Source organism: Simochromis diagramma, unplaced genomic scaffold, assembly GCF_900408965.1.
Source record: "Simochromis diagramma unplaced genomic scaffold, fSimDia1.1 OVJJ01000463.1, whole genome shotgun sequence".
In the NCBI taxonomy this organism is placed as follows: Eukaryota; Metazoa; Chordata; class Actinopteri; order Cichliformes; family Cichlidae; genus Simochromis; species Simochromis diagramma.
The window spans coordinates 3667642-3692448 of NW_024386941.1; the positions used below are offsets into that span (position 1 = coordinate 3667642).

At 39.1% G+C, this 24807-nt stretch overlaps 1 protein-coding gene across 1 annotated transcript; it reads left to right on the forward strand.

The window, feature by feature from the left end:
- The first annotated feature begins 1165 nt into the window (after window positions 1–1165).
- Window positions 1166–24807, forward strand: cog6 (component of oligomeric golgi complex 6). The gene is made up of 19 exons (XM_040037634.1): window positions 1166–1370; window positions 1803–1946; window positions 5062–5133; window positions 5311–5369; window positions 11601–11712; window positions 12538–12620; window positions 12848–12918; window positions 13816–13909; window positions 16439–16567; window positions 17540–17631; window positions 17873–17937; window positions 18014–18105; window positions 18495–18612; window positions 19795–19926; window positions 20079–20246; window positions 20747–20854; window positions 22458–22511; window positions 22600–22679; window positions 24288–24807. The coding sequence occupies exons 1-19, from the start codon at window positions 1236–1238 to the stop codon at window positions 24433–24435; spliced, it is 1956 nt and encodes a 651-aa protein (XP_039893568.1). The 5' UTR covers window positions 1166–1235; the 3' UTR covers window positions 24436–24807.

Genomic DNA, 24807 nt, shown 5'->3' on the forward strand with positions numbered 1-24807 from the left:
TCTAGCTTTGCATTTGGTTAGGTAACCTCAAATTCAGGTAAATTAATTCAATATTGACTGACATTGTATGTCGGTATTTGCACTGGACATCCTTAAGGGAGAGTTTAAGGAGCATTGCACATGTATAACTGTTTGTGTGTGTGTGTGTGTGTGTGTGTGTGTGTGTGTGTGTGTGTGTGTGTGTATTACACTCAACCCCCCCCCCCCCCCTCCACACACACACACACACACACACACACACACACACACACACACACACACCTGTCAGGCATATGGTCCCACACATATTTTTCATAGAATTATGGTGTAAATATTTTTTCGTAATGCAATTTGCACTACTGCCTATTACAGTGTCAGTCTCACTATTATTGGTTTTTTTTAATCTAGCTGAATTCGGATATTTGTGATGCATCTTTCATTTAAGACAAACCTGAGAGTTGGCTGCACTTTTCTAAAAACTCTACCTGGAAGTTTGTCTTTCTTTGAAAGTTTGTGTTAGATATTTCAAGCAAATCTTTTATTATTTTCCTTTGGTTTAAACTCCTTGGAGTTTTTACCCACTATCTTAATTGCATAAAACCAAGGAAGTGCCTAGTGCAGTTGAGCAAAAGTGGGTTATTCAACATTTTCAGATTAGTAACAATGTCTTGTGTTTTTCATTTATTCATTTCTGATTCGAGTTCATGCTTGAATTTTAAAGAGTGCAATATTGCCAGAAGCATTTAAATGCAGCTTTGCTCCCTGTGAGTTGTGTGAAGGCAGCTAGATGGAGGAAGTTATTCAGCCTGTCGTTAACAGGCTATAATTCTTTACATTATTGTGTCATCCTTCATATGTGTTAACGTTAATGTGACACAGATATGACTGACGACACAAGAAACTGGAAATAATGAAGCCTCTTGGGCCTACTCTATTCCTTGTAAAAGTAAATATGACCATTTCATTCAGCGCTTGTCCCGCACTTGCAGTAATTTCGAGGACATAGCAGTCAATTAACAAAAACAAGTTTATTTAAATAGTTTAGCTAAAGCCTCTATAGTAGTTTAAAGGCACGGGAGTGTAAAATGGGTATATATAAACTTTCAAAGCCTGTATTTTAATTCCGCATTATTGTGAATATTGAGCTCACACATGATGGAACGTTGTATCGTTTCTAGTCAGGAATCCAGACGGACGTTTATTTCAAACGGACCACAACATCTCTCCGAAAGTTGACGTGGAAGTGTTTGTGTACAATGGCTGATACTAAAGTAGAAATTTCAGCTGACAGCTCGACTGCAGCACAACATGTAAATGCGGCTTCACAGCCGAACAATCCTCTGTCCAGGAAGCTTAATAAGATATTAGAAACCAGACTTGACAACGACAAGGTAAGTGGGAAGACGTTAGCTTCTTGCTATTTGGCTAACTAGCTGAATGTAGCAACGAAATAAGTCGTGTTTAAATCAGCCGTTCATTATTATTAGAATGATTTTTCGAAGTTAATCTTTCTAGGTGGTAGTTGATCATCTCTGACTCTATCAAAGCTCAGTAATAACATTGGTCAGATCTTTAGCTGTCCAAGACTTCGCTTTTTGCTGCATCCATTCACTCTTGTTATTCCACCAGAAAGTGCTTGTTATTTAGCTCAAATAAAAGGAAACATACACTTCAAGTGTGAAAATGCGGGCCAAAACTATTTCCACATTTTATGTTCATTTAGAGATGTGTATTTGTCAGCTAAAGCAGCAGATAGCTTGGGACATTACAGTTGTCACAACACTGCAGCTGACAGTAATGGTTTTGTTGCTTTGTACTTCCAGGAGATGCTTGAGGCTCTGAAGGCGCTGTCGGTGTTCTTCACTGAAAACAGTTTACGCACCAGGAGAAATCTTCGCGGGGATATAGAGAGGCGAAGTCTGGCGATCAACGAGGAATTTGCGCGAATATTTAAAGGAGTAAAAGAGGTGATACGGAGTTTATTATTACTGATGAGCTCTCAATGCTGTGGGATCATAGCCAGAAAAGTGCATAAAATATATGTGCAGTAACTGAGGTGGGTTGGGAATTTCCACAATGAGCAAATGAATCTGTTAATTTTAAACTTTATTTTATAAAAACAGCAAATATTAGGACTTTTTATTTCTAAAGAAAACAGCATTTCAGGGAGTGAAATTAGAGAGAGTGATTTATTAAGACTTCTACTACTTCCAAACAATTTATCTGGGCATTCATAGTCTTTTAATACTAGATATTTTGTTCTGACGAAGAATGAGTCATTGCTTTTATGTAGTTCTGTGTGCCAATGTCATTTTAAACTAATTCATTAATGCTTTTAAAGTTGCTTCTGTGGAGAAAAATGCCATCATTCAATCATAGACATCTCTTCCCTTTATTCTAAGCCCTTACCAGCAGGCAATTACAGGTATGTTCATACTTCAAAATGCACCAAAAGTAATTTAAAGTTAGTTTTTGTTCTCGTACTAAGGAAGCACTGATTCAGTTTTTTCCATTTCTGATACAAGGCTATGGTAGCGCTGAGAAATTAAAAATGCACTGTGACTTAAAAAAATATAACAATGATGATAGAAATAATAATAATAATATTATTATTAATAATAATAATAATAATAATAATGATAACCTTGGTTAGGCTGAGTGCATTAATAAGGTCTTAGAAGCAGGGACAAGCAGGGATCTGTCCATGTAGAGCTTTATATCTTAATAACAAAATTTTAAAGTGGATTCTAAATATCTCTGGAAGCCAGTAAAGGGATCCAAGAATAGGTGTAATATGTGACCACCCCCTAGATTTTGTTAGCAGCCTTGCTCCTTGCGTTGTGCCCCAGTTGGAGACGAGCTAATGAGGACCAAGAGATGCACGTGAAAAATGCATTAGAATAATCAAGGCAGCAGAAAATTAAAGTTAAAGATGATTGAATGACAGTGAAGGATTGATTTTCACAATATTGTCTTACCAGCATCAGGATGAAGGAAGTTTGAAATGTAAAAACACTGCAAAAGCACAGACAAATGAAAAGCTCACAAAACATGCAACAGAACACACAGACACAATGAGGATGATTTAGAGGAGACAATAACGTGAGAGAACAGCTGCAGTAAACAGCTAACAGCAAATATATATCTACAGTATTATATGACTTATTATTTATTGCCTTTCCTGTTTTTCTCTCTCACAACACTGACAGATCCCCTGCTTATTTTAGGCGTGTCTCAGTAGAGTCTGTTGCATCTTTCAGTTTCTGTCACTTCAGTGGCTTTATGATGTTGTCTTTACTTCATGTTATTATCTCCCTTAAATCACTTCTGTTGCAGTTAAGGGAGCTTTGGTTTTATTCAATTTTTTATTATTTATAAGATTTTTTTTAACTTTTATTTTTCTTCAGTTGTATATTTTGTGTGCTTTTTCAGCATTTATTCAATTAACGGATGTTTTTACCAGTGGGTTTGACCTCTCAGGCCACAAATACAATACGCTGAGAAGGTACAGTACAATACTGATACCGTGGTATCAAAATCAAGTACTGATCCACTACAATTGTTGTTTCAATAAACTGCATTACTTATTCTGAGGAGAGAAGAGAACTGGGAATCATTTCATCTTTTGTTTAAAGCAACAGCATATCCTACTGTAGAATAAATGTAAATGTTAAATGTAGAATGTAAATACTTCCAAGAATATAACTTTACAGAGTTGGTATTTGCTGGTAAATGATGAACTGGTAGAAGGAAAAAATGCATTCATGTTATTTTGTAAATTTAGTTGCACAAGTCTCATTTAGGGTAAGTTTAAAGTGTTCACTGCATGTGGCCAAATGGCCATTCATGGTAATCCGGGTTTCTCCGTTCCCTGCTCTTAGTCACACTATGGGTGCATCACCTCACATACACACACAACATGCTGAGTGGAGCTAAGAAGATACAGATGCGGTAAACATAACAAGATTAGGAGTGAGCGTGCCTTGAGGGCAGCCATTCCCCAACTTCAGACCACTGTGGCCCACTTTGATATGTGAAAACTGTCCATGCAGTCAAACTTGTAGTCACATCTCTGAATATCACACAAATTTAATTTAATTATTTGCATGACTTTTGGAGCCAATCCTGAAGAATTTTATTTTATAGTCCCATACAATGATTGGACCAAAAGGACTATAATCTGATTTATCCTTTATCCTATAGAAGTAAGTCAGGTAACATTTAAAAAGGCTCAGCTTTCAAAATTGTGTGTTTCAATCTGTTTAAAGTTATCAAATTGTGTAAGGAAAAAAAATAATTTCAGTTGACTAATTTTTTTATTTTTATTTTTTTTAATGAGTTGATTGTAACTGATGGGCGCAACTACCATACCTTCACACCCCATCAATAGGCCCTAGCACATAATTGGGGGATTTCTGTATTAGGGAAAGCATGCTGGAAGTTGTCAGTTATGTCAACTCATTTGACCACAGTTAACGGTTAAAGCTTTTGCAAACATACAGAGAAAAGCTTTTAGCATCACAGATGTGAAAAGGCTCCAAACTTCTCACCTTTTGATGTGAGCTTCCTCCCTGCTATGTTGGCTCTCCCATTAGAAACTGGTGCACTGCAGCTGATTTGTGGTGCTGTAAACTAAGAACTGAATTAAATGCATTGGCCTTTTAAATCAGCTGTTGTCACAACACCAGATCAAGCATTTTGAGTAAGGATCAGGCTGCTATCCAATCCAAATATCACACTAGTACATTCCTTAATCGAAAGCTGATATCCAAGATCTGTCCTACAGATACTTTATCTCTCTTTATGCAACTCACTAGATCTTGTGCGAAAAGACTAGTTATTGGGCGAGTCACTGATCTAGAGTTCAGAGCCCAGACGACTTGCAGAAATCTAGTGCTCCATCTAATAAAATAAAAATATGCTTACAATTTGGATATTTCTTTATCCAAAACACAAAAATGTGTGGTCTGGACCAGCTTTAGAAATATTCTCATGGCACACTGTAGTACGACTTGTGTTTGGTTTTTGAATGTGATCAGAGGTGCATCAGTGCTGGTGTAACTGATTTCACATGATCTGTAGGAGCTTGAAAGTGTTCACGAGGATGTCCAGGCGATGAGCACATGTTGTGAAGAAATGACCAATAGATTAAAGGTACGTTAATCAGCTCCATATGTTTCAAAATTCTCCCGTAAGTTTAAAAAACATGACCTAGTTTATTCTTATAGGCTTGATGGCGTGTATCAAAAATATGACTAAAGTGATTATGGAGTTTATTTTGGGAATATAGTTATTGTAAACTGTCTTTTAAACATAATTCCTCTTCTACAGGCTGCAAAAGAGCAAACACAGGACCTCATAGTGAAAACCAACAAGCTGCAAGGAGAAAAGTGAGTAGATTTGGATGTGTGTGGAGATCAGCTTGTAACTTGATGTATATTTATGTCTTTAAAAAAGGATACATGTGAAGAATCAATTGTGAATTGTCCTTAAGAATAAACAAAAGGAAATAGACAATTCAGTTGGATGCCTATAATTTGTACTTGATGGCTGACTGACAATCTTAATATCTTTTATCACATTAATGGATGGAATAACTTGCGTATACTTAAGTGCACTGATGCACTTAAGTAAAGTTCTGCAGCAGGAAAAAGATTGGTTGACTTTGAAAGTTATTGAACTTTATTTTTATTTTTTACTTTATTATTATTTGAAAGTTTATTGGACCCAGTTTGTTTGGAAAATAGATCATGCAGTATAGGATAGCACTTTCTTGTTTTCCCATATTTGCCTCGTACTGTTAGCTGCCAAAGAGGACTTCTCCATTTAACTGGAACATGTTTAAAAAAAATGCAAGTGTAGTATTAATACTATTCTGATTGTTTACAATATAAGATGGTCAGCAAAAGAGGAGCAGACAATAAAAGGCCATAAAAATAAAACTAATACAGAATCCTACAAATTCAGGCCAGTTATGCTTATTACTTATTTAACACTTACTTTAAATGACTAAAGTAAAAGTTAAAATATCTCTTAATTCAGCTGACTTTACACATAAATGCTTTATAAATCTTTAACACCTCTATACCACCTCTGCAAAAACCAATGTTCTCATTTATTCATTGACACACACCATTGGGGGCAATGAGAATCAAATCTGGACAACTACCATCTGTCTTCCAGCTGTCCTACTTACTCCAGTGTTACAGTTTCGATATCCACAAGTATGTGGGGCTCAGCTTAGTCTTGAGTTGCTTGGTGATTTATACTGCAGTGAATACTACTGCAAGTCATCAAGGTGGGCTCCAGTAGTGGTGTGTGAACAGGTACAATCCCAGTTTTAGATACAAAGGAAGTACAAGGTTATCACTGAAAGTTGTCTGACCATCACTCATTTAGGTGATAGTGTTACACGTGAACATGAACTGTACTTCTGCATCAGATCTACATTGTAACTTACACCATAGCCGGAACCCTATTTTAACCCTACGCTGTAACCTTCTGCGACATGCATCTTTCCGAGAAAGATGTCGGGTCGAAAACATAGCAAAGCGACTTGTATGGTGCGGAAGTTTGCGGTGTAGTTATGAAAGGAGTTTCTGGTTACTGTGTAAGTTGGGATAAATATTTCCCACAGAAGTCAAAATCAAGCTTAAATTGTGTGCTTTAGTACCGGTAAGTCAGCTTTTTAAAGTTCTGGCTGCACTTAAAAACCTTACTGCACAAGACAGTAAGGTGATTTGATGTTACTGATACCTATGATATGTTACTGCATTTTTAACTGTACTTTGAATATAACTGTAAAATAATTAACAGTTAAGATTCAGAAGAACAAGACAATATTAATAATCCTTACAGTCTTCTCTACATGTAAATGTAAGTCTCAAAATCAAGGGTTTGTGGGGTTTTTCCTGTGCGCTCTCAGATCTAATTGAAGCCAGACTCTTACTGGAGAGCAGCCGTCAGTACATTCCTGCGTGGGTGTGTGTACATTAAGATTTGCTGACAGCACATATTAACGTCTATCAGATATGCAGATCCAGTACAGCTCATGATACAGAGTCAAACTGTAGACACGCAGTGTATATTGGGTACTCTCTTACAGCTCTTGGAATACTGATGGATATTTTTTGGTTGAAAGCCTTCCAATAATTTTTTATCTAGGTTTCATTAATCTGAATTTGGCCACAAGAGTGCTGGCAGCAATGCAAAAATAAAATGTCGTCCCCCCCCCCCTCCCCCCAACATCCTGTTGGCTGATGGCTGACAATTCGGGTGGGGTTCATTAACATTTGTGCCAGATGTGACCTCCGCGCTTAGTGACCTTGCGAGTTGACATGGAGGCAGGGGTAGAGATAATGTAGATTCCTGGCAAAAGACATTGCTGACAGCTGTGATGTACTGCGGCAATTCCATGCTCCACTGGCACAGCTTCAGGACCTCCTAGACAAAAAGGTGACATGGGAGCAGTGGCAGCAAGATTGAAGAGGAAGGAGATGAATTCCGAGACTGAGAGCAATGAAAGACACCGGTGGGGATAAAGCCAACAGTGAGCGTGTGCAGGCAATTTTTTTTAAAAACAATGTGTCGCTTTGTGCAGTGGGTCCTGTTGAAGGTGAACAGTCAGAGGTTTTACAAGAATGCCCTTCTGAGTGGCCTCTTGCCTTGTCTTCTTCTTTGCGTAGCAGTCCCGTGGGACCTGCTGTCTGTCTGTGTGACATTTTCATTTGCAGAACCGCAATGCCCCCACAACGAGATTGGACGGTTTGTGAACGCTGGGCTATGACCTTGTCTTCAGCAATTTTGTCCCAGAAGAGTTGCCAAGGGAAGTGTGCAGTCAGGCTGTCTTTCTTCACCCACCCACCACTCAGCTCACTGCACCACCCCACTCCAGTCTTCTTGGTCCGATCTATTTCAAGTCACACAACCCTCTGCAGTCCCGAGACACTTCTTCTTTTTTTTTAGTTTTGTCCTGTTGACACTTATTATAGCAGTGCTGCATTTGCCGCACAATCCCCCATGTTTTGCTTACAGGGCAGCTCTACTGAGAGAGTGTAATCGTTTTCAAAGGCCTGCAGATGCTCCAAAATTGTATTTACTTGGCCGAGGAGGCCTATCCTCTACTGTTTGCCGTCTTATCTGCCGGTGGCACTGTGTCATTTGTCAACACTAATGAAATGGAAGGCAACAGCAGATCACTTACAGTGTGCAGAAGCAAAGGTGGGAGCATAGAGCTCCTTTGTTTCGAGCTGGTTCTGTTCAAAGATGCTGTCAGCAAGAGCACATTAGGTTGATATGTTGTGTGCTGTTCCGTAATGAAATGTAATGTTACCCACCTGTACTGCTTTGTGTGATCATTGCGTTAGTGTGACATGTCATGGTGTTGAACAAGTTTAGACGTCTCACAAACAGATGTTTCCGTGTAACCGCATGAGCCAGAGCTGAAGGGCATGAACTGTTGGAGCTGTTTACTGAGATGCTCGTAGTTGGCTGCCTGCATGGCTAAGATTTACCTGCATTTCCGTTGTGGCAGAAACTCATTTACTACATTAATTCCGTGAGCATGTGATGAATGATCAAATATGGATCCCTGAGAATAAATGTTCTCAGTACGACGTCGGGGCAGGTCATTAATAAATACAAGAGTGCTGAAACCCCTTAGAGAACAATCAGGGACATCAATAACAACCCGTGTAAAATGACACTTGAGCGTTATTAAGACTCAGCTTGTTGCTAATGAGGACATGGCTGTGAGTATGCCTTTGTGCTTTCTGATGTAACTGCATGCTCTCTCTGATCGCTGGCACATGGCTAACAGCTTTGGGAGTGCCAAATTTCTCTGCAATTCTTTGAAATGGCCCCTGATAGATGCTAATGCATAATCGACCTACATGCTTCTGAACTCGTGTGAGACGATTGGACATTTGCTTATTAAGGAGAGGTGTTGCACTAGTTCTTTTCTTTTTTTTTATGCATATGCTTATCAGTCATTTTTCAATTTAAGCAATATTGCAATTCTTTTTAAACAAGTCACCTTACATAAGAGCAAATGGAATTGGTAAACGGTGCTCTGCAATCAGGCTGTCAGTTTTTATAAACTTGGTGCTGCGCTATGAGCTTGGCACTGTGAGGTAATTAAGAAGGTACTGACAAGGCTGTTTATGAGCTTGTGCAGTGTTATATTGCTTAAACAATTTTCATGCTTGAAGAGACTAAATCAATTGGCCTTATTGGTAAATCTGAGCACACACAGAGACACCAGCAAAGACACAGGCTGTGACTTGTTTTGATCTCGTCACATGACCCAGCTCTAATTCAATTTTGCACGTGTTGGATATTGTTAAGATCAAAGGTAAAATATTGACTTAATTTTCCTTTGAACCACTAACCCATAGTCTCTTGTCATACTTACAGTGTGCTGTTTCCGATTCACTCAAGTACTATGCCTCTCTCTGGTATTCAGTAATTGCAGTCTTGCGAAGAATGTGTCATGTCCTGACAGCACTGTAGAAAATGATCCTCCTGCTCCACTGTTCCTTTGCTCTTGTTTGGTGTGTAAGAGAGCTCCCACAATCCCCCTCTTTTCACCTTGTACAGCCTCTTTGTTGTGATTTACATCCTGGAGGAACGGGTCTGTCACTCCCGGCTCGGATGTGAGGGGGCATTTCTTATCTTCTAAAGGTGAATCTGATGATGCGGGAGCAAAAATTTTTTTGTGCTGCTGCTAACATGTCTGTCAAGTTTGGCGTTTCCACACGGCGAAGACGAATTAAGGATGCGAAACAACGGGGTACGAGTTAGGATGAACCGCATTATGTCGTATTTTATTTAGAATGGGAAGTTGAGTAAATAATAAGTAGTGGTTCACCCATAATAACTGAAAATAAACACGTAAGCTTCATTGTTCCCTTTCAGAAATTGCTAATGATTTTTCTTTTTGTTGTTGTTGTACATCCGTACGTTTGTCTTTCATTCCCTCTCTCCCATTGTGAAGATAATAACTCAAGTACCTTAAATGATAGAAATTCCATGTTTATACCACAGTATCTGACTGTAGAACAGATGATCCAATTAGATTTTTGTCAAAGCCTGCTGCATAAATTTGCATATTAGTGATAAAATCGTTTTTCTTCAGACAGCCATTGCTCCTCACCCTAAACGAGTTTACAGATTTTGAATTAACAGTGAGTGTGTTTGTGTGAGGACCAGCATGTTCACATGGAAATGGTTTCTCTCTGTTTAGTTAATGACCTTGTTAGCATAGCTTGTTATTTTGGTGCGATATCAGTGTTTGAGTGTCTCTTGTTTTAATTTGTTATCTCGCAGTAATGTGATGTTTTTTTTCACTTACTCCAGCCAATTTTCATTCCATTTCTCTCCCTTTGCCTTTGGAGTTCAGTGCATTCTCTTCTCGCAGGTACTTCTTATGCAAAACATATAAGTTTGTTCTTTTACTTTACCTAAATATTGTACTGTTAGGTGTTTCTAACAGGCTAAAGAGCTGCTTTGGACAATCCACTAGTGAAAACCTGAAACACAAAAGGCCAGTTTATGTAGGGGGTGCTCTGCTTTATCGCTGAAAAAGTAAAAAAAAAAACTAAACTTTTTACAGTCACCTCTTACAATTTTGATGTCGACAGGTAGCTGTAATGAAGCCAGCTTTTAAAGTATGCAATCCAAGCGTGCCGTTGGATCTGTTGTGTGCTGCAGCAAAATCTCAATAAAGATTTTGCTTGAGGTCCTACAGTGTGTTTGAGCCTTGGCAAGTTCTACAGAGAAATACTGAATTACTAGTTTCTGTAACAGTTTTACAACCCTTTACTTTCAGTCGGCTGAGCACTAGTAATGGCCATGTGAGACACAACTGTCAGATAATGTTGGGTTCTTCTGTTCTACCCAAATAACCCAGTTATTTACTGATCTTTCTGCACTTTTGCCAAAGAGAGAGACTATAGAGGAGTTGGCTCACACGGGGATGAAGGGAGGACACGTTGCTGTTCCGCTGTCCCGTGACAGAGTTCCCCATTTGATCAGGGTGGTTTCCATGGTCACTACTGTGTTAAGACACTTATTGTCACACTGATAGCCATCGCTCTGCAGTCATTGGTGACAAAACCTGGCCGGTATCTGGCTCTGTTCTTTCTTTGTGTCTCTTCTCTTACTCTGATATTCAAGCTGCTTCACATGATGCCTGTGTCCCACCCTGCTTTTATTCTCAGTTTTCTCTGTTTGTGTGTATGTGTGTGAAGAGTGTGATTGCCATCTGCTGCAGGATTTTGATCATTGCACCCTGTTGACAGCTTGCCCCCTTCTTTGTTAAATGAAGGCATATAAGGTAGTTTTTCACACCTTTTTATTTGTGCAGTAAGGAAACACAAGGGGCCGTAACAAAATGCTGTGATAACACTCTTTGATGAAAGACTGAAGAAAACAATTTTTTTTTTCTATGACAAAAATCCACAAGGGTTTTATAGAAAGACATAAAACATCATGATGATAAGCAAATACCCTGCTGAACAGAAACTAAAATAGAAGTGCATCATAAGGATAAGAAAAGGTTTTATTACAGTGCAGCTGTCACAAGTCAAGGAAATGAACAACATTTATCTCTTTCCATTCAGTCAGCGTCTGGAGGTGAGGGCTCAGGTTGCTCAGGCATTCCTCACCAAGTTCCAGCTATCTAATGAGGAGATGGCCACACTGCGAGGGTCTCGAGATGGACCCATTACTGAGGTAAATCTCTACTGTCATGAACAATGAATTAGAAGAAGTGACAAATCTTATGTTTTGCAGGGGAAGGATTAGGAGACTATATTTTATCTTTAATTTTTTTGACTTGTCTTCAGTGATCATCTTTCTACTCGAGGCTATACTACCTGCATACTCCATGAAATCTATAGTAAGATGTGAACAGTACTACAATTTCTTAGCAAGTAAATGTTCAATGCTATATTTTCCATCCCTTTATACATTATATCAAGAACTGAATGCAAATACAAAAAGAAAACTGCTTTATTGATCAAATGCACTTTATGTTTTTATGTTTTTTACTGAGTACAACACTTTGGTTCATTGTTGTTGTTTTTAAAATTAAATTTGTTTGACTTGCAATTATTTTGAAATGAGGCAGTGCTTCTTCAGCTTCATATGCATAATATCATAGAATGAGTTTTTAAAGAGCGTTGCAGTGACTTAGCACTGTTGCCTCATCACAAGAAGGTCCTTTGTTTGAATCCACCAGCTGTCTGGGGCCTTCTGTGTTGAGTTTACATGTGTGCCTCTCTTCTCTCTGGATACTCTGGCTTCCGCCCACAGTCCAAAGACTGCTTAGTTATTTGATGATTTGAAATTCACAGGAGGTTTTGTTGGCTGTCTGTCTTTCTCTGCAAGCCATGGGACGGATTAGCGACCTGTCCAGGGTGGGATAGGCTCCAGATGCCATGTGTTTTGTCATGCCCCAAAACAACAGTTTTTTTTCCCAGAATATCAGATTGTTTTTGCAGTTCTGCTAGCATTATTGCTCAGATTACATAATTTGTGTGTTGTTTATTTTGCCAGGATTTCTTCAAAGCTCTCAACCGAGTGAAGCACATCCATGAAGATGTGAAAATCCTCCTGCGAACTAACCAGCAAACTGCAGGGTAAGATCCACATTTCACTGTGTAACTGCCTTTGCCTCCACTTTCACTGAAATAAAAGAATGTCACTTACAGTAATTTAATCTGTGTTATATTCATCTCTATTAAATTTAATAATTTAAGTGGAAGAATTACCAGTAAAGTGTATTCACATCACTGTTATGCTTCTGACATTATGCAGCAAGTCTCGAGTGTTTAATGTGTGGTCTTGGCTTGCATGCTTCTTCTAGGTTAGAGATCATGGAGCAGATGGCAGTGTTACAGGAGACCTCATATGAGCAGCTCTACCGCTGGGCTCAAAGTGAGTGCAGAGTAGAAATACATAAAAGGCATGTGCGTGTTCTGAAAAAACAAAGAAAAGTATGATGTTTTTTTTTATTGCTTTTGATCATGATGTGTTCTTTTTGGTTTCGCATTTAAACAGAAAATTTTGCTCTTTCAAGTGTGAGTAATTGCGTGTATTGGATACATTTAAGGATACATGTGACTCATATCCTGTCTGTCTTTGCAAAAGAATGCCAGGCTACAATATTTTCCGCAGCTTAGCCATGTGTTTTGTCACTGATGTCAAATGGGTTGGAAATAAACTGTTTAGGTCACAGTAACTTCATTTGTGTCTTCATGAAATTACAAAATGTAGAGGGTCGGCTAAATTATGAGCTGCCTTACACACGCTTGTTTTGCTGTGGTTTAGACCTGCCAAAAGCCTGAAATACAGAGATTTGTCAAGTAGTAGTTTGTTAACTGTGAAGTGACACTAGGTTAGAACGTTGTTTGGTCGTTTTTGAATTATGTATTTTGGGGAAACCTCTTTTTTTGTCAGTTGTTTAAGACTGAGAAACAAATTTTACTTGCAGATACAATTGCAGATTTATCTGTGTTTCCAGCTTGAGTTGAGATTGACAACAGTGGATTGTGTGTTTTGCCACAGTCTGGAAGCTTGGCTGTGTGCTTGTACTGTGTGAAACACAAGCAGAGTCACCAAATTCAGGGGAAAATAGAAGAAGAAGAAGAAAAAGACGAAAGAAAATTTGTTTTCTTCTTCTTCTTTGATTTGCTGTCCCCAGCAGGGTCGCCATGATCCACAACATTTAGCAACAAGGAGTAGAGCATAACTCTCAAGACTTCAGTTGTTAAAATCATCAGATTATGCTCCAGTGGAAGTATTTCTTGTTTTATTTTGTTTCTTTCACCATAGATGAATGCAGGGGACTGACCCAGGAGACGTGTGATATCAGCCCCGTCTTAACTCAAGCCATGGAAGCCTTACAGGACCGACCTGTTCTTTACAAGTAACATATAATCACACACATTAACAGAAGCACGTCTCTGTGTTTGTCTTTCTCTTTGTGTCAGCATTTCTTAAAGTCCTGAACCACAGGATCATATTGTGGCTAAAACATTATTTTGGATTTCATAGTAATAATAGTAAGATAGGCCACAAAATACATCTACAAACTTTCACTACAAATCCATGTTAACTTCAAAATTATGTAGGGTTTTTTTCCCACAGTGACTATATTGCACTGTGTTATTGTCTTCTTTGGGCAGTCAGTGGTGAATAGTGAGAACTAAGGGCATTGTTGTCACTGTGGTCTTGGAAAGAGAAGCAAAAAGCGTCTAAGTTATAAAATGACGGCCTGGCACAACCGAATGTTGCCCTCGTGCAGCCTGTAGGACAGGAGAGGGGAGGTCTGCTAAAAGGGAAAAAACAATCCCTCTTATTATAAAAATGTTCAAATAGTCTTAAATATATGTCTGCAAACTTCTGAAAAATCCTCTATAAGTAGTATAAATTCAGAGGTTGTATTTTGAATTTCCAAATCTACATCACTCATAGTTTCTATAAGGAGTATTCAAAAAAATGGAAATCACTTTCCTTTGCACTCAGTTTTCCTCTCCAAAGTTCATTGTGTGTGTTTTTTAAAGTCAACACAAACAGTATAATGTACTGTGTAAGCAGTCTTTCTTTCTTTCATTGCTGATTGTTTATCTGCATCATTCCCCCTGCAGTCTACAGAAATCAGTGTAACATCTTTACCATTTTCTTGCTTATAAGCCAAAGAGAAATAGTCATTAGTCTTGTTTTGTTGTTGTTGTTTTGTTTTGTACAATTACAAATGTTTCCAATTCAGTTCAATTTTATTTATATAAAGCCAAATCATAATAAGAGTTGCTTCAAGGCACTTTATATTGTAAGGTAATATAAAGTAATACAGAGAAAACCCCCTATAAGCAAGCCCTTGGCCACAGTGGGAAGGAAAAACTTCTATTTAACAGCAGAAGCAGGGACGGAATCTGAAAAGTAGAGAGGGACTTTTGATTGTAATGGGGGATTTATTCTTCTGTGTCAAATCTATGCTGTTAGTAAGTGTTAACCACAAAACTCTTTCTAACGAAGACATATCCTACACCTTAACCCGATGTGCCCTGCCTGGAAATGCAACTACACGTTCCACTGAGGTAGCCCACAACTATTGCGAATGAACTATTAAGTACTGTCTGTGTATTTCTGGGTACTTTTTTGCTCCAGTTATTGAATTTATCAGTGAGAGAATAACAATCATTCAACATAAGGAGTTATAGTCAAAGCCTCAACATAAGTAAGCTGAATGCCAGAATGAACAAAGAAATATCAAAGCTACAAACTCAAGGGGCAAATATGTTTGCCTCTGCGGAAAAAACCCACAACACAGAGCGGAGATCCAGGAGGGAAAAAAGTCCCGACCTTCTCTTTGTTTGTATTGTGGCTGACACAAGATTCAAAACACTGGGACGTGACCACGAAGTAATTAACACATAAAACTCCACGCAAAAGCACAAATGCTTTTAACAGTGTTGCCACTTATGTAGGTTATGTTGTAGGCTCTACAAAGATTGACCGCATTAGTCTAAATCCACAGTAAGTCTGTAAATACAACTTGGACACGCATAAATATTGATGCTTTGACTGAAGCAACAGAATGAATGCAGAGGTAATGCTCTGTGTGCTCAAAATTAGCCAAATGCATTCAAATGTATAAAGGTGTGCTACGGGTCAAACATTTTCTAGTTGATAGAATTTTCATCGCGTATCAGGCTAATTCATTTTGGTCACTGTCTCGCACAGTTGTGTTATTGAAGAAAATCCACTCAAACCAAAGCTAGGACTTGACACGTTAATTCCAAATTAAACGTGTTAAATTGAAAAGGCTAAGGAACAAAAAAAATTAATTGCCCAGTGTTTTTGGACCATGTGAGTCAATAACATTGAAACATATTACTCACAGAAAGAGGAAAAGCTTAAGGGCTGAATCAACATGTGTTTTAAACCGGTGAATATCAGTATCTGCAAATAATTTATACCTTCTAGTACAGGAGAAGGTCATTCGTCCTCACAAATATTTGCTCATAGATTTTCCGAGGCATACCGTGAGATTAACAAGACAAGTGAAAGTTTCACACGTTTTTTTTTTTTTTTCTTTTTCACTTTGTTTGTTTTTGTGGCAGACCTCTCCTGTCTGTCCCGCTTTCTCGGAAATGCACCTGTCTCTGCACCCACAAAGTTTCCAAGGTCAAGCTCTGGCTGTGGATGTTGAGGCTTAGAGAGAAGATATGAGAATTTTTGGAATCTTAAGTCAGCGCTATCTTCTGTTTAGTCTGTCACAGAGCCTGACACTGCATGGTCTTCAGAATAACCTTAAATTCTTTCATTCTGGAAAAGCTCCCTTCATTGTTGACCTTACCGGCTGACCACACTGCAGCCTGCACAACAGTACAGCTGCTTGTTTCACATTACATTTGGTTGTTAATTATTGCTTTGTTTCCTTTTGTTTTGTAAGGTACACTCTGGATGAGTTTGGCACTGCACGCAGGTGTGCCGTTGTTCGAGGTTTTATCGACGCCCTCACCCGTGGTGGGCCAGGAGGAACTCCCCGGCCTATAGAGATGCATTCACATGACCCTTTGAGGTACAACTCCCCTCACACTGTAATTTTACTTTAGGTTCTCAAACTGCATTTAAGAGCTGAATACTGCTTTTTCCTATCTTAAAAAAAGAGCTTATTTTCTTATAAGTATGATCATTTTTAAGTTATCAGGTCTGTGGTAAGTCCTTTATAGTTTAGGGAGTCTTCCCTTTAAGTCAGGAATATCTAAGTCTGCACATCTCAAAAGACACATGGCTGTTTGTCTTTAATTCTTTGATGTTGTTTCATAAATAATAGATCAATTTTTAAAAAATCAGAAGAAAAATTGCAGAATCTTGAACAACTATTACTTATGAAAATTCAGTTTTTGATGATAAGGAGAGCTTCTCTAATAAATTATTCAGTAGAACTTTAATAAACAGACACATACAAGCCTCACACTGTATATCAAGAAATGCTCTACAGTTCTTCAGAAGCACAATCATGCCTTTAAAATATTTAGGCTACAAGTATTCTAGAGCATAAATCAATCACAGTTTGTTCCTTACTCCTTCGAATTTGGACTCTTAAAACCCAATTCAGGAAGATATTAAATGTCTATTGAATAACAGGATCTGAGTGTGCCCGAGTTTCCTGTTGTACCACACACTCCATCTTCCCCCTTCCTCCTCTGCCCAGGAGCCAAATGGGAGATTTTCTCAGAACACCAGCCATGTTTGGAACACAAAATCACCTCCACTTTATAGGAAGCACCAACAGTTCTGAGAACATCAAGTTCTTTCTCACCTCCTTATGTCCTCGCTCACACACTCACAGTCACACAAACATACACTATAATAATTTAAGCTTAGCTTTCCTGTTTTTTACCATTATGTAACACTAAAATTCACGCTGTGTGTTTTTTGGCTGAGGGGAGTGAAACGCGATGGCCCACTGTTGTAGCTGTGACCACGGTATGGAAAGATTAGCCTTGGCTCGGTCCATTGTTGACATGCTGTTTTGTCACCCTTTCAGGTATGTTGGGGATATGCTGGCCTGGCTGCACCAAGCCACTGCCTCAGAGAAAGAGCATCTGGAAGCTCTGCTGAAACAAGTCACTCTGCAAGGTAATGACAAATTATACAATGCACAGTTAAATTCCCATCATCCAGTTCAGGTTTCTGTCCTAAGGCTAATATGGTTGTATGATGCCAATAGGAAGTCATATAAATCGTCTATTCACTATGTTGTAGTTAAGGAATGATGTATTTTTTCTCAGTTGTATATTTATGAATACAGTGATTACATATACAGTGATCTCAAATGCTCATGTATTTTTTATGTCTTTGTGCCTTTTGCTTGCATTAGGCGTGGAAGATAACATGCAGGAAGTGGTTGGACACATTACAGAAGGAGTCTGCAGGCCGCTAAAAGTGAGCAATCACTTCAAACTACTGGCTGTTTGTGCATCACTATTTGACTGATTTACTCACTGTTAATGTTCCTCAGGTTCGGATAGAACAAGTCATAGTAGCAGAGCCAGGCGCTGTCCTTCTTTACAAGCTGTCCAACTTGCTCAAGTTCTACCACCACACCATCAGGTATTTAAAGTTTTGGTCCAAATAACTCAGCAGCAACCGCAGAGCTGAAATGAAAGGTTGATTAATCAGCAACAAAAACCTGAAAAACATCAATTTCAATAATGAAATAATCAATGAACTCATTGTGTAGAACAAAGAATTCTGTGGCTTTTTCGACTGGTTTTTGCAAACTGTGGAGTTAGTCTCTTTTCTGTTTTATTTTCTATTAGTCATTACAGTAACTTTCAGGTTTCACGCCTTTGGTTGGACAAAAGATGCTACTTTAAGCTTTTAAAGTGTGAGATTTCAGGTTTTTTTCTGCTAAAGAATGGCAAACAAAAGGTAATTGATCATGCAAACATACACTGAATGTGGCTGTCTGTTTATCTCCCTATTTGGTCTTTTTCCAGCTCAATCATTGGAACCAGTGTGGCCTCCTTGCTCATCACTATTGAGGAAATGCACTCACTCAGCAAAAAGATGTTCTTCAACAGTCTAAGCCTTCATGCAAGCAGACTCATGGACAAGGTAGCATAATCCACAGTACTGTTTTTCTTCACACATTTGTGGGGAAGTGGCGGTTTAAAAAAATCACTAGTACAGACATAATAATAGAGAATACAACACTTGTAGTGTAATTTAGAAAAGGTGTCACCATATTGTCTGTCCAGCAGAGAGCACTCTGTCTTAGTTATGTACCATATGCTCTTGTGTTACACATTTACTATACAAGCAAAAGGTCCCTGGTTCAATCCCATGAGGACACAAAGAGCGTTCCTTTGAGGTAGCTTTTCTAGTAACAAATCTTCGTCAAAAGTTGTAAACTAGTTTGTAAAATACTGTGTTAGAGAGTTTCTAAATAGTCATATCATCACTTTTCTTTTTGTTATAGCTTCAGTTTACTATTTGTCTATGATTATAAGAAATGTCTGGTGAAATGTCAGTATTTATTTATTTTTTTGTCCCCTAAAAAAGATCATCGGCCTCAAAAAGCCAGTATCGGTTAGCCTCTTTACGACATCTTAACTAAAGAAAGAGATAAAATGTTCTTTCATAAAAATGCTTAAATGACAGTGTAGTGAAGTTTAGTATTGCACCATGTGGACACACTTTGTATATTTCAGCTCTACGTCTAAACCCTCAAACACAACAAGGCTATTTCTGAACCACTTATGCTTGTAAACAATTTCGGCCTGCTGGCCGCATCATCAAAATGGCGCTAGCTGCCAAGAAACACCAGACTTGTCACCATTTAGTCAAATTGCCATCCAAATATACCTCAGCACGAGCAGTAGCTCTTCCACATTACATGCTGGCTGTGTCCCGATCGATAGCAGTTACAAGAATTATTGCTGTAGCTTGCTGTTAATCAAATTGGAGGCCCTCAGGGTTTTGGTGTCAATTCCACCTAATGCCAGGAACACAGCTTTCTCATAATTTGCTCTATTAGTTGGACAAAGGTGGCCATGCTCAGTTCTACATTGTGTGTCCAGAGGCCAATAAAATCAAAACCCTCTTCATTAAAAAAAACAGCTCAACCGACTGAGGATCAGTGTGATAGCAGGTTGTAGCGTTGTGTGCAGTGTAGTTGGTTGACAACTTGCCTGTGTGGAGGATATATCCTGCACACAACTAACCATTGTGATTGCCATTTTGGTTGTTTTTCTACTTCGCTTACATCTTGTCTTATGGCGCCGTCTGCCTGAGCAGGTGGAGCTACCACCTGCAGACCTGGGACCTACAGCCTCCCTCACTCAGACCCTCTCCCTTCTCAGGGAGGTGTTGGCCTCCCACGACTCCTCAGTAGTTCCTCTGGATGCTCGTCAGGCTGACTTTGCTCAGGTAAATACATGTTTTTGGATTTAAAAAAATGTATTCCCTAAACTAACCTCCCTTTATTGTTGTCTATTGTAATATTTGTTTCCATCTATTAATTTAGAAAAGGTGCTATTTAACTCAGTGATTAAGGCTTTGTCTTACTTTTTCTCTCCCAGGTTCTTTCTTGCATATTGGACCCCCTCCTACAGTTGTGTACTGTGTCAGCCAGTAACCTTGGCACAGCTGACATGGCTACATATATGGTCAACTCACTGTATGTCATGAAGACCACATTGGCCCTCTTTGAATTTACAGACAAGAGGCTTGAGATGCTCGAGTTCCAGGTCTGTTCCAGTTGTAAACATACATAAATAATTAGTGAATTAGACATTCTTTTTCTCATTTTACGTAGCTGTATTTGATGAATAAGTAAACACCGTGACTCTAATAACAATGATTAAGAACCATATGCCGGTATGGAACAAGACTTATTGAATCACAAGTCTCTGTTATTCCACATTACTGCATCTGTATTGTTCATTATTAATAGCTGATAATTATTCCCATCCTTTTCATTACAATCCGCAGAGGCCAAATCTTTCACTAAAGAGATCTAATTTGCTGTCTCATAAAAGGGTGTGCATCGTGCATTGTTGTTCACGCTCCAATAGTCCATCTACCCCTTTTATTTTTAGCACTTTTTTTGTGTAATTGAACACCACAAGAGCTCCAGTAGAAGCTTCATTATCAACAGCACAGTGATTCTCTATTAATCACAAGTACCATTTATTCACAATGCAGGCTTGGACTTGAATTTGAAGCCACTCTCTCCCACATTTTTCAGATCGAGGCTCACCTGGACACTCTGATCAACGAGCAGGCATCCTACGTGCTGACCAGAGCCGGACTAAGTTATATCTACAACTGTGTCCAGCAGCACAGTGCTGAACAGGTCTCACACAGAGCACTTAAACACATGTTCACATGTGCTCACTTATGAGTTTATAGAACTGGATTTTTTTTTCTGTCATTTCTCTTGTTAGACACGCTAATGGTCCTCCTTTTTTTTTCTCTTTTTTTTTAACAGTATACAGACTCCCGCAGTATTGTTTGCACTACCGCTTTGAGACACATTTACAGGCTTTACTATTGCTATGGTTACATGACCAGTTTCTTTGTTAGGGCATAATAGCATGTCCATCAGATTTTTCAGATGAAGGCAACAGAGAAGGGCAGATCTTATCAGCTTGTATTTAAAAATGGGTTCTCCAGTAGTGTCCTGTGCAGATAGGAGCTGATGAGCCTTCCACCCTCTTTGTGACACATTTTGCCACTGGACTGACTAACACCCATAGTTGTGGTTTAGCATGCAAGCTTTGACTCTGGGTCATGTCAGGACATACCACACCCTGCTGCTGCAGTTCAACACAGAGGTCAATCATAAACTGTGATCTTCTGCAGACTATTTCTCTGCCCGGGTGGCCTGTCTAGTTGTTTTTTTTGTGGTTGTCTTTTTAAAAAGATTCAATCACACCTTTTGCACTTGATTCCAGCCCAACTGTTTAACTCCTTAATACTGTGTGGTGTGCTGTATTTTGGTTTTTTTTTATGATGCATTAAATTTCAGAAACAACAAAACAAAACTATGATTTTAAATGAGGCTTTTCACAGAGCTTGTTGCTAGCAGATGACTTTGTAGGTTCATAGTATGTCTGTTAATGTATCCATATCCCTATAAAACGACTCTTTTGCTTTGAACCTTGCACTGCTTTCTATTTGCTGGTTTTAATGTTGGCAATTTAGGCGCTTAAGCTTGACTTAATGTTACCATTCTGGATAATCAGTGGCAGCTAATTGCCTCAAAGGTATCTGCTGTTGTGTGCACACAGTCAGGCATTTATTTACTCAGTGTAGTTAACGTCAGGATTTAGGAAGGGCATTTCTCTTTTTCACAAATCGAGGCGTGCATTTCTGATTTCAGTAATTTTGCAAAGATGAACTACACTGACGAGTATTTTCCTAATTCTGTGTCTTATAGGTCAATTAGAGGTTGGGTACTGATTTAAAATAGTGTCTTTGTAAATTTCAGATTGTAAATCATCTAAACCACATATAATTAAATCAGGAATAGCTCCAACTAACCTGGTTAGGCCTTTTAAAAGGACAAGAAAGGAAGTGTCATGCACTGATGCATATTTACATTTATAGATGCTGAGATAAAGATGACATTTTATCATGATATAGCACTTAGATCATATCGTCTAGCCCTAATGTAAATCATCTTTCCAGCCAGCTCTCTAGGGGTCAGCTCAGCCATGCACAATTACGATTACCTTTTTGTAAGCATTTTAAGTTTTGGCCAGAAGAGCAGGTTATAGCTGCTGCTCAAGACAGCATAGACGGTACACAAAGAAATCTTTTTGGCACTGCATGCAGATGTGAATAAATGGAGACCCTCCACTGCCTTACTTTTGTTCAGTTCTTTACATTGTTGCTGCTCGAGCGCTGTAACCTGAAGGTGGATTCTGAACTGACAGTTGCTTTTCTTTTCTTAGGGTGCTCTGTCCCTCCTCCCCGGCATGGACAGCTCTTCTGTGAAGGCGGCAATGGTGAGTTATGCTAAATGTGTTAATAAAGCTAAGGCCCATGCAGATACCTGATTCATGATGCCTGCTGTTATCCTTCGCATGCAAACAGGTCCAGTTTGATCGGTACTTGTCGTCCCCTGACACGCTTGTGATGCCGCAGCTCAACTTCCTGCTAAGTGCAGCCATCAAGTGAGTTTCTGTCCCTAATGTTGATAGGTGTTTCTCTGTTCACACAGAGAACAGCATACATGCAATATTCAGGCCTCAAATTAAATGTTTACCCAAATCACCTGGTGTAATAACAGAGTGGAGAGCGTTGTTCTGACTGAATAAAAATAGAACCGGTGCATCGACCTAATTATGTTCAACATTCATCACTTACTCAGATGTAATATGATCATTACTGCATTCTAAACAAAACACTCGAATAAATTTACAGAGAGTTTGGATACTAAATTGCTGAAGCCACCAACACATCAAGAGCACGGTGGGCAGGACTGGCTGTATTTGTCTTACTGATCAGAAAAAGCACATGCTTTTAGCTCAATGCAGCTGCTACATTGGAGGGCTCTTTCTATGAGTTACGTTTACTGGAAAGTGCAGCAGGCTTGAGGAGCACTCTGTACCTCAGGTTAATGTTCTCTATTAATGGACATGGAGGACTGATGGGCAGGACGCCATTAATTAGCTTCTGGTCCATTTCTCACCCTCGCTCGTTCCCTGAAATCATCCCTCCTCTTTGTCTTTCTCCCGCTCTCCCCGCTATCGCTCACGTCCGCTCCTCTGCTCACCTAAACACATATAAACAGCCGCCTGCACTCTGAAAAATGCTCCTGGAGCCCACAAATAATGGGAATGTGATTTTAGACTCCTTTCGCTTCACTTTTTGTTTTTCTTTCTTAGTGCACTTGGTTTGGAGTGTGTGGTGTTACACTCAGCACTGTGCCACCTCGTTCTCTGCGGGCCAATTAAAAATATGGATTCTCAAGAGCGTGAGTGGGATACAACCAAGGTGCTCCCACTGTGTCCCCGAGTCCTCTCACCAGGCTCTTCAGCCCAGTTGTTCTATCCTCTATTTCTATTGCACTGCAAATAAAATGGTCACTTAATGTTTCTTGGACAACACTGAAGCAAATCCTGTCTGTAGATAAAGAAGTCGCAACTAAAATAAAACGTAGTAATGTTCCTTTTATGTTATTGTCCAATTATAATTAGTTCCCCAAAATATATGAAGATAATGTCTTTCACAGTATCGTAAACACCAACATACTAACAAATAGAACAAAATGGCTTTATTATAATACGAGCACAGTTGTCAAAAATTGTTGCCAATTGTTGTTTTGTTTTGTTTGTTTTTTAAGTTGGCTACATTTTAGAGCTTTAGAACTTTAGATGAATAGTGGCGCCAGATCTTAATTGCATAATTATGACGTCCGTAAAATTGGGACAGAAATCGGAGAAAGAGATTAAAAGTCCCTCATGTGAGCGGTATTTTCTTTGCCAAGTCAGTATGTGTTGTTGTGGCAGTCACCTGATTCTTGTGCCTTAATGCTGTAATGTGCGTCCATAGATGGCAGTGTGCACCACACACTGTTGTTCTTTGTTTTGGTACAGCAGTGGCAGCACACATTGGTCACATGAAAAGACACATCTCATTCAAGGCTGACTTTATTCAGCTCTTGATCAGTGATTAATTGCAGCATGCCTTCACTTGCCCGATTAAGAAAAGCTTAAAAAGCCAATTTGATACTGCAACATTGACGGTTAGGTTTTCACGAGTCGTATTTGTTTGTGCAGGGAGCAGATTTTCCGCCAGTCGACGGAATTGGTTTGCCGAGCCTACGGGGAGGTTTACACAGCTCTGACCAGCCCAGCTAATGCCTACAACGACCCAGAAAACCTGGTGCCCAGATCCCCTCAGCAGGTTCAGACCTTGCTGTCATGAGAGACACTTTTGTGCCACTTTGTTGATCTCAAATACACCGGGCGAAGCACAGGCCCAGCAAAGGTCAGCCCGCAGGGTATTTAAAGAGCCGTGTAAGTTGTATAGTGTAATAACATCAAAGTATATAAAAGTAGGAGTAAAGGTGGGGTACTTTCTGGGAAATGTGGGGTGTGGTCACTGACCTCAGAGAGAGACAGGACCTGTATATAGAGAGCATTATATGTATATGCTGTATGATGTTTTCACTTTCACTGGGGCTTTCTATCTGTTTTCACCCTGTGTGCTCTCTGGGTTCTATAAGTGTATCTATAAAGTATCTGTACTGAAAATATTGAACATTATATAAAACAAAATAAAAAATAATTTAACAGA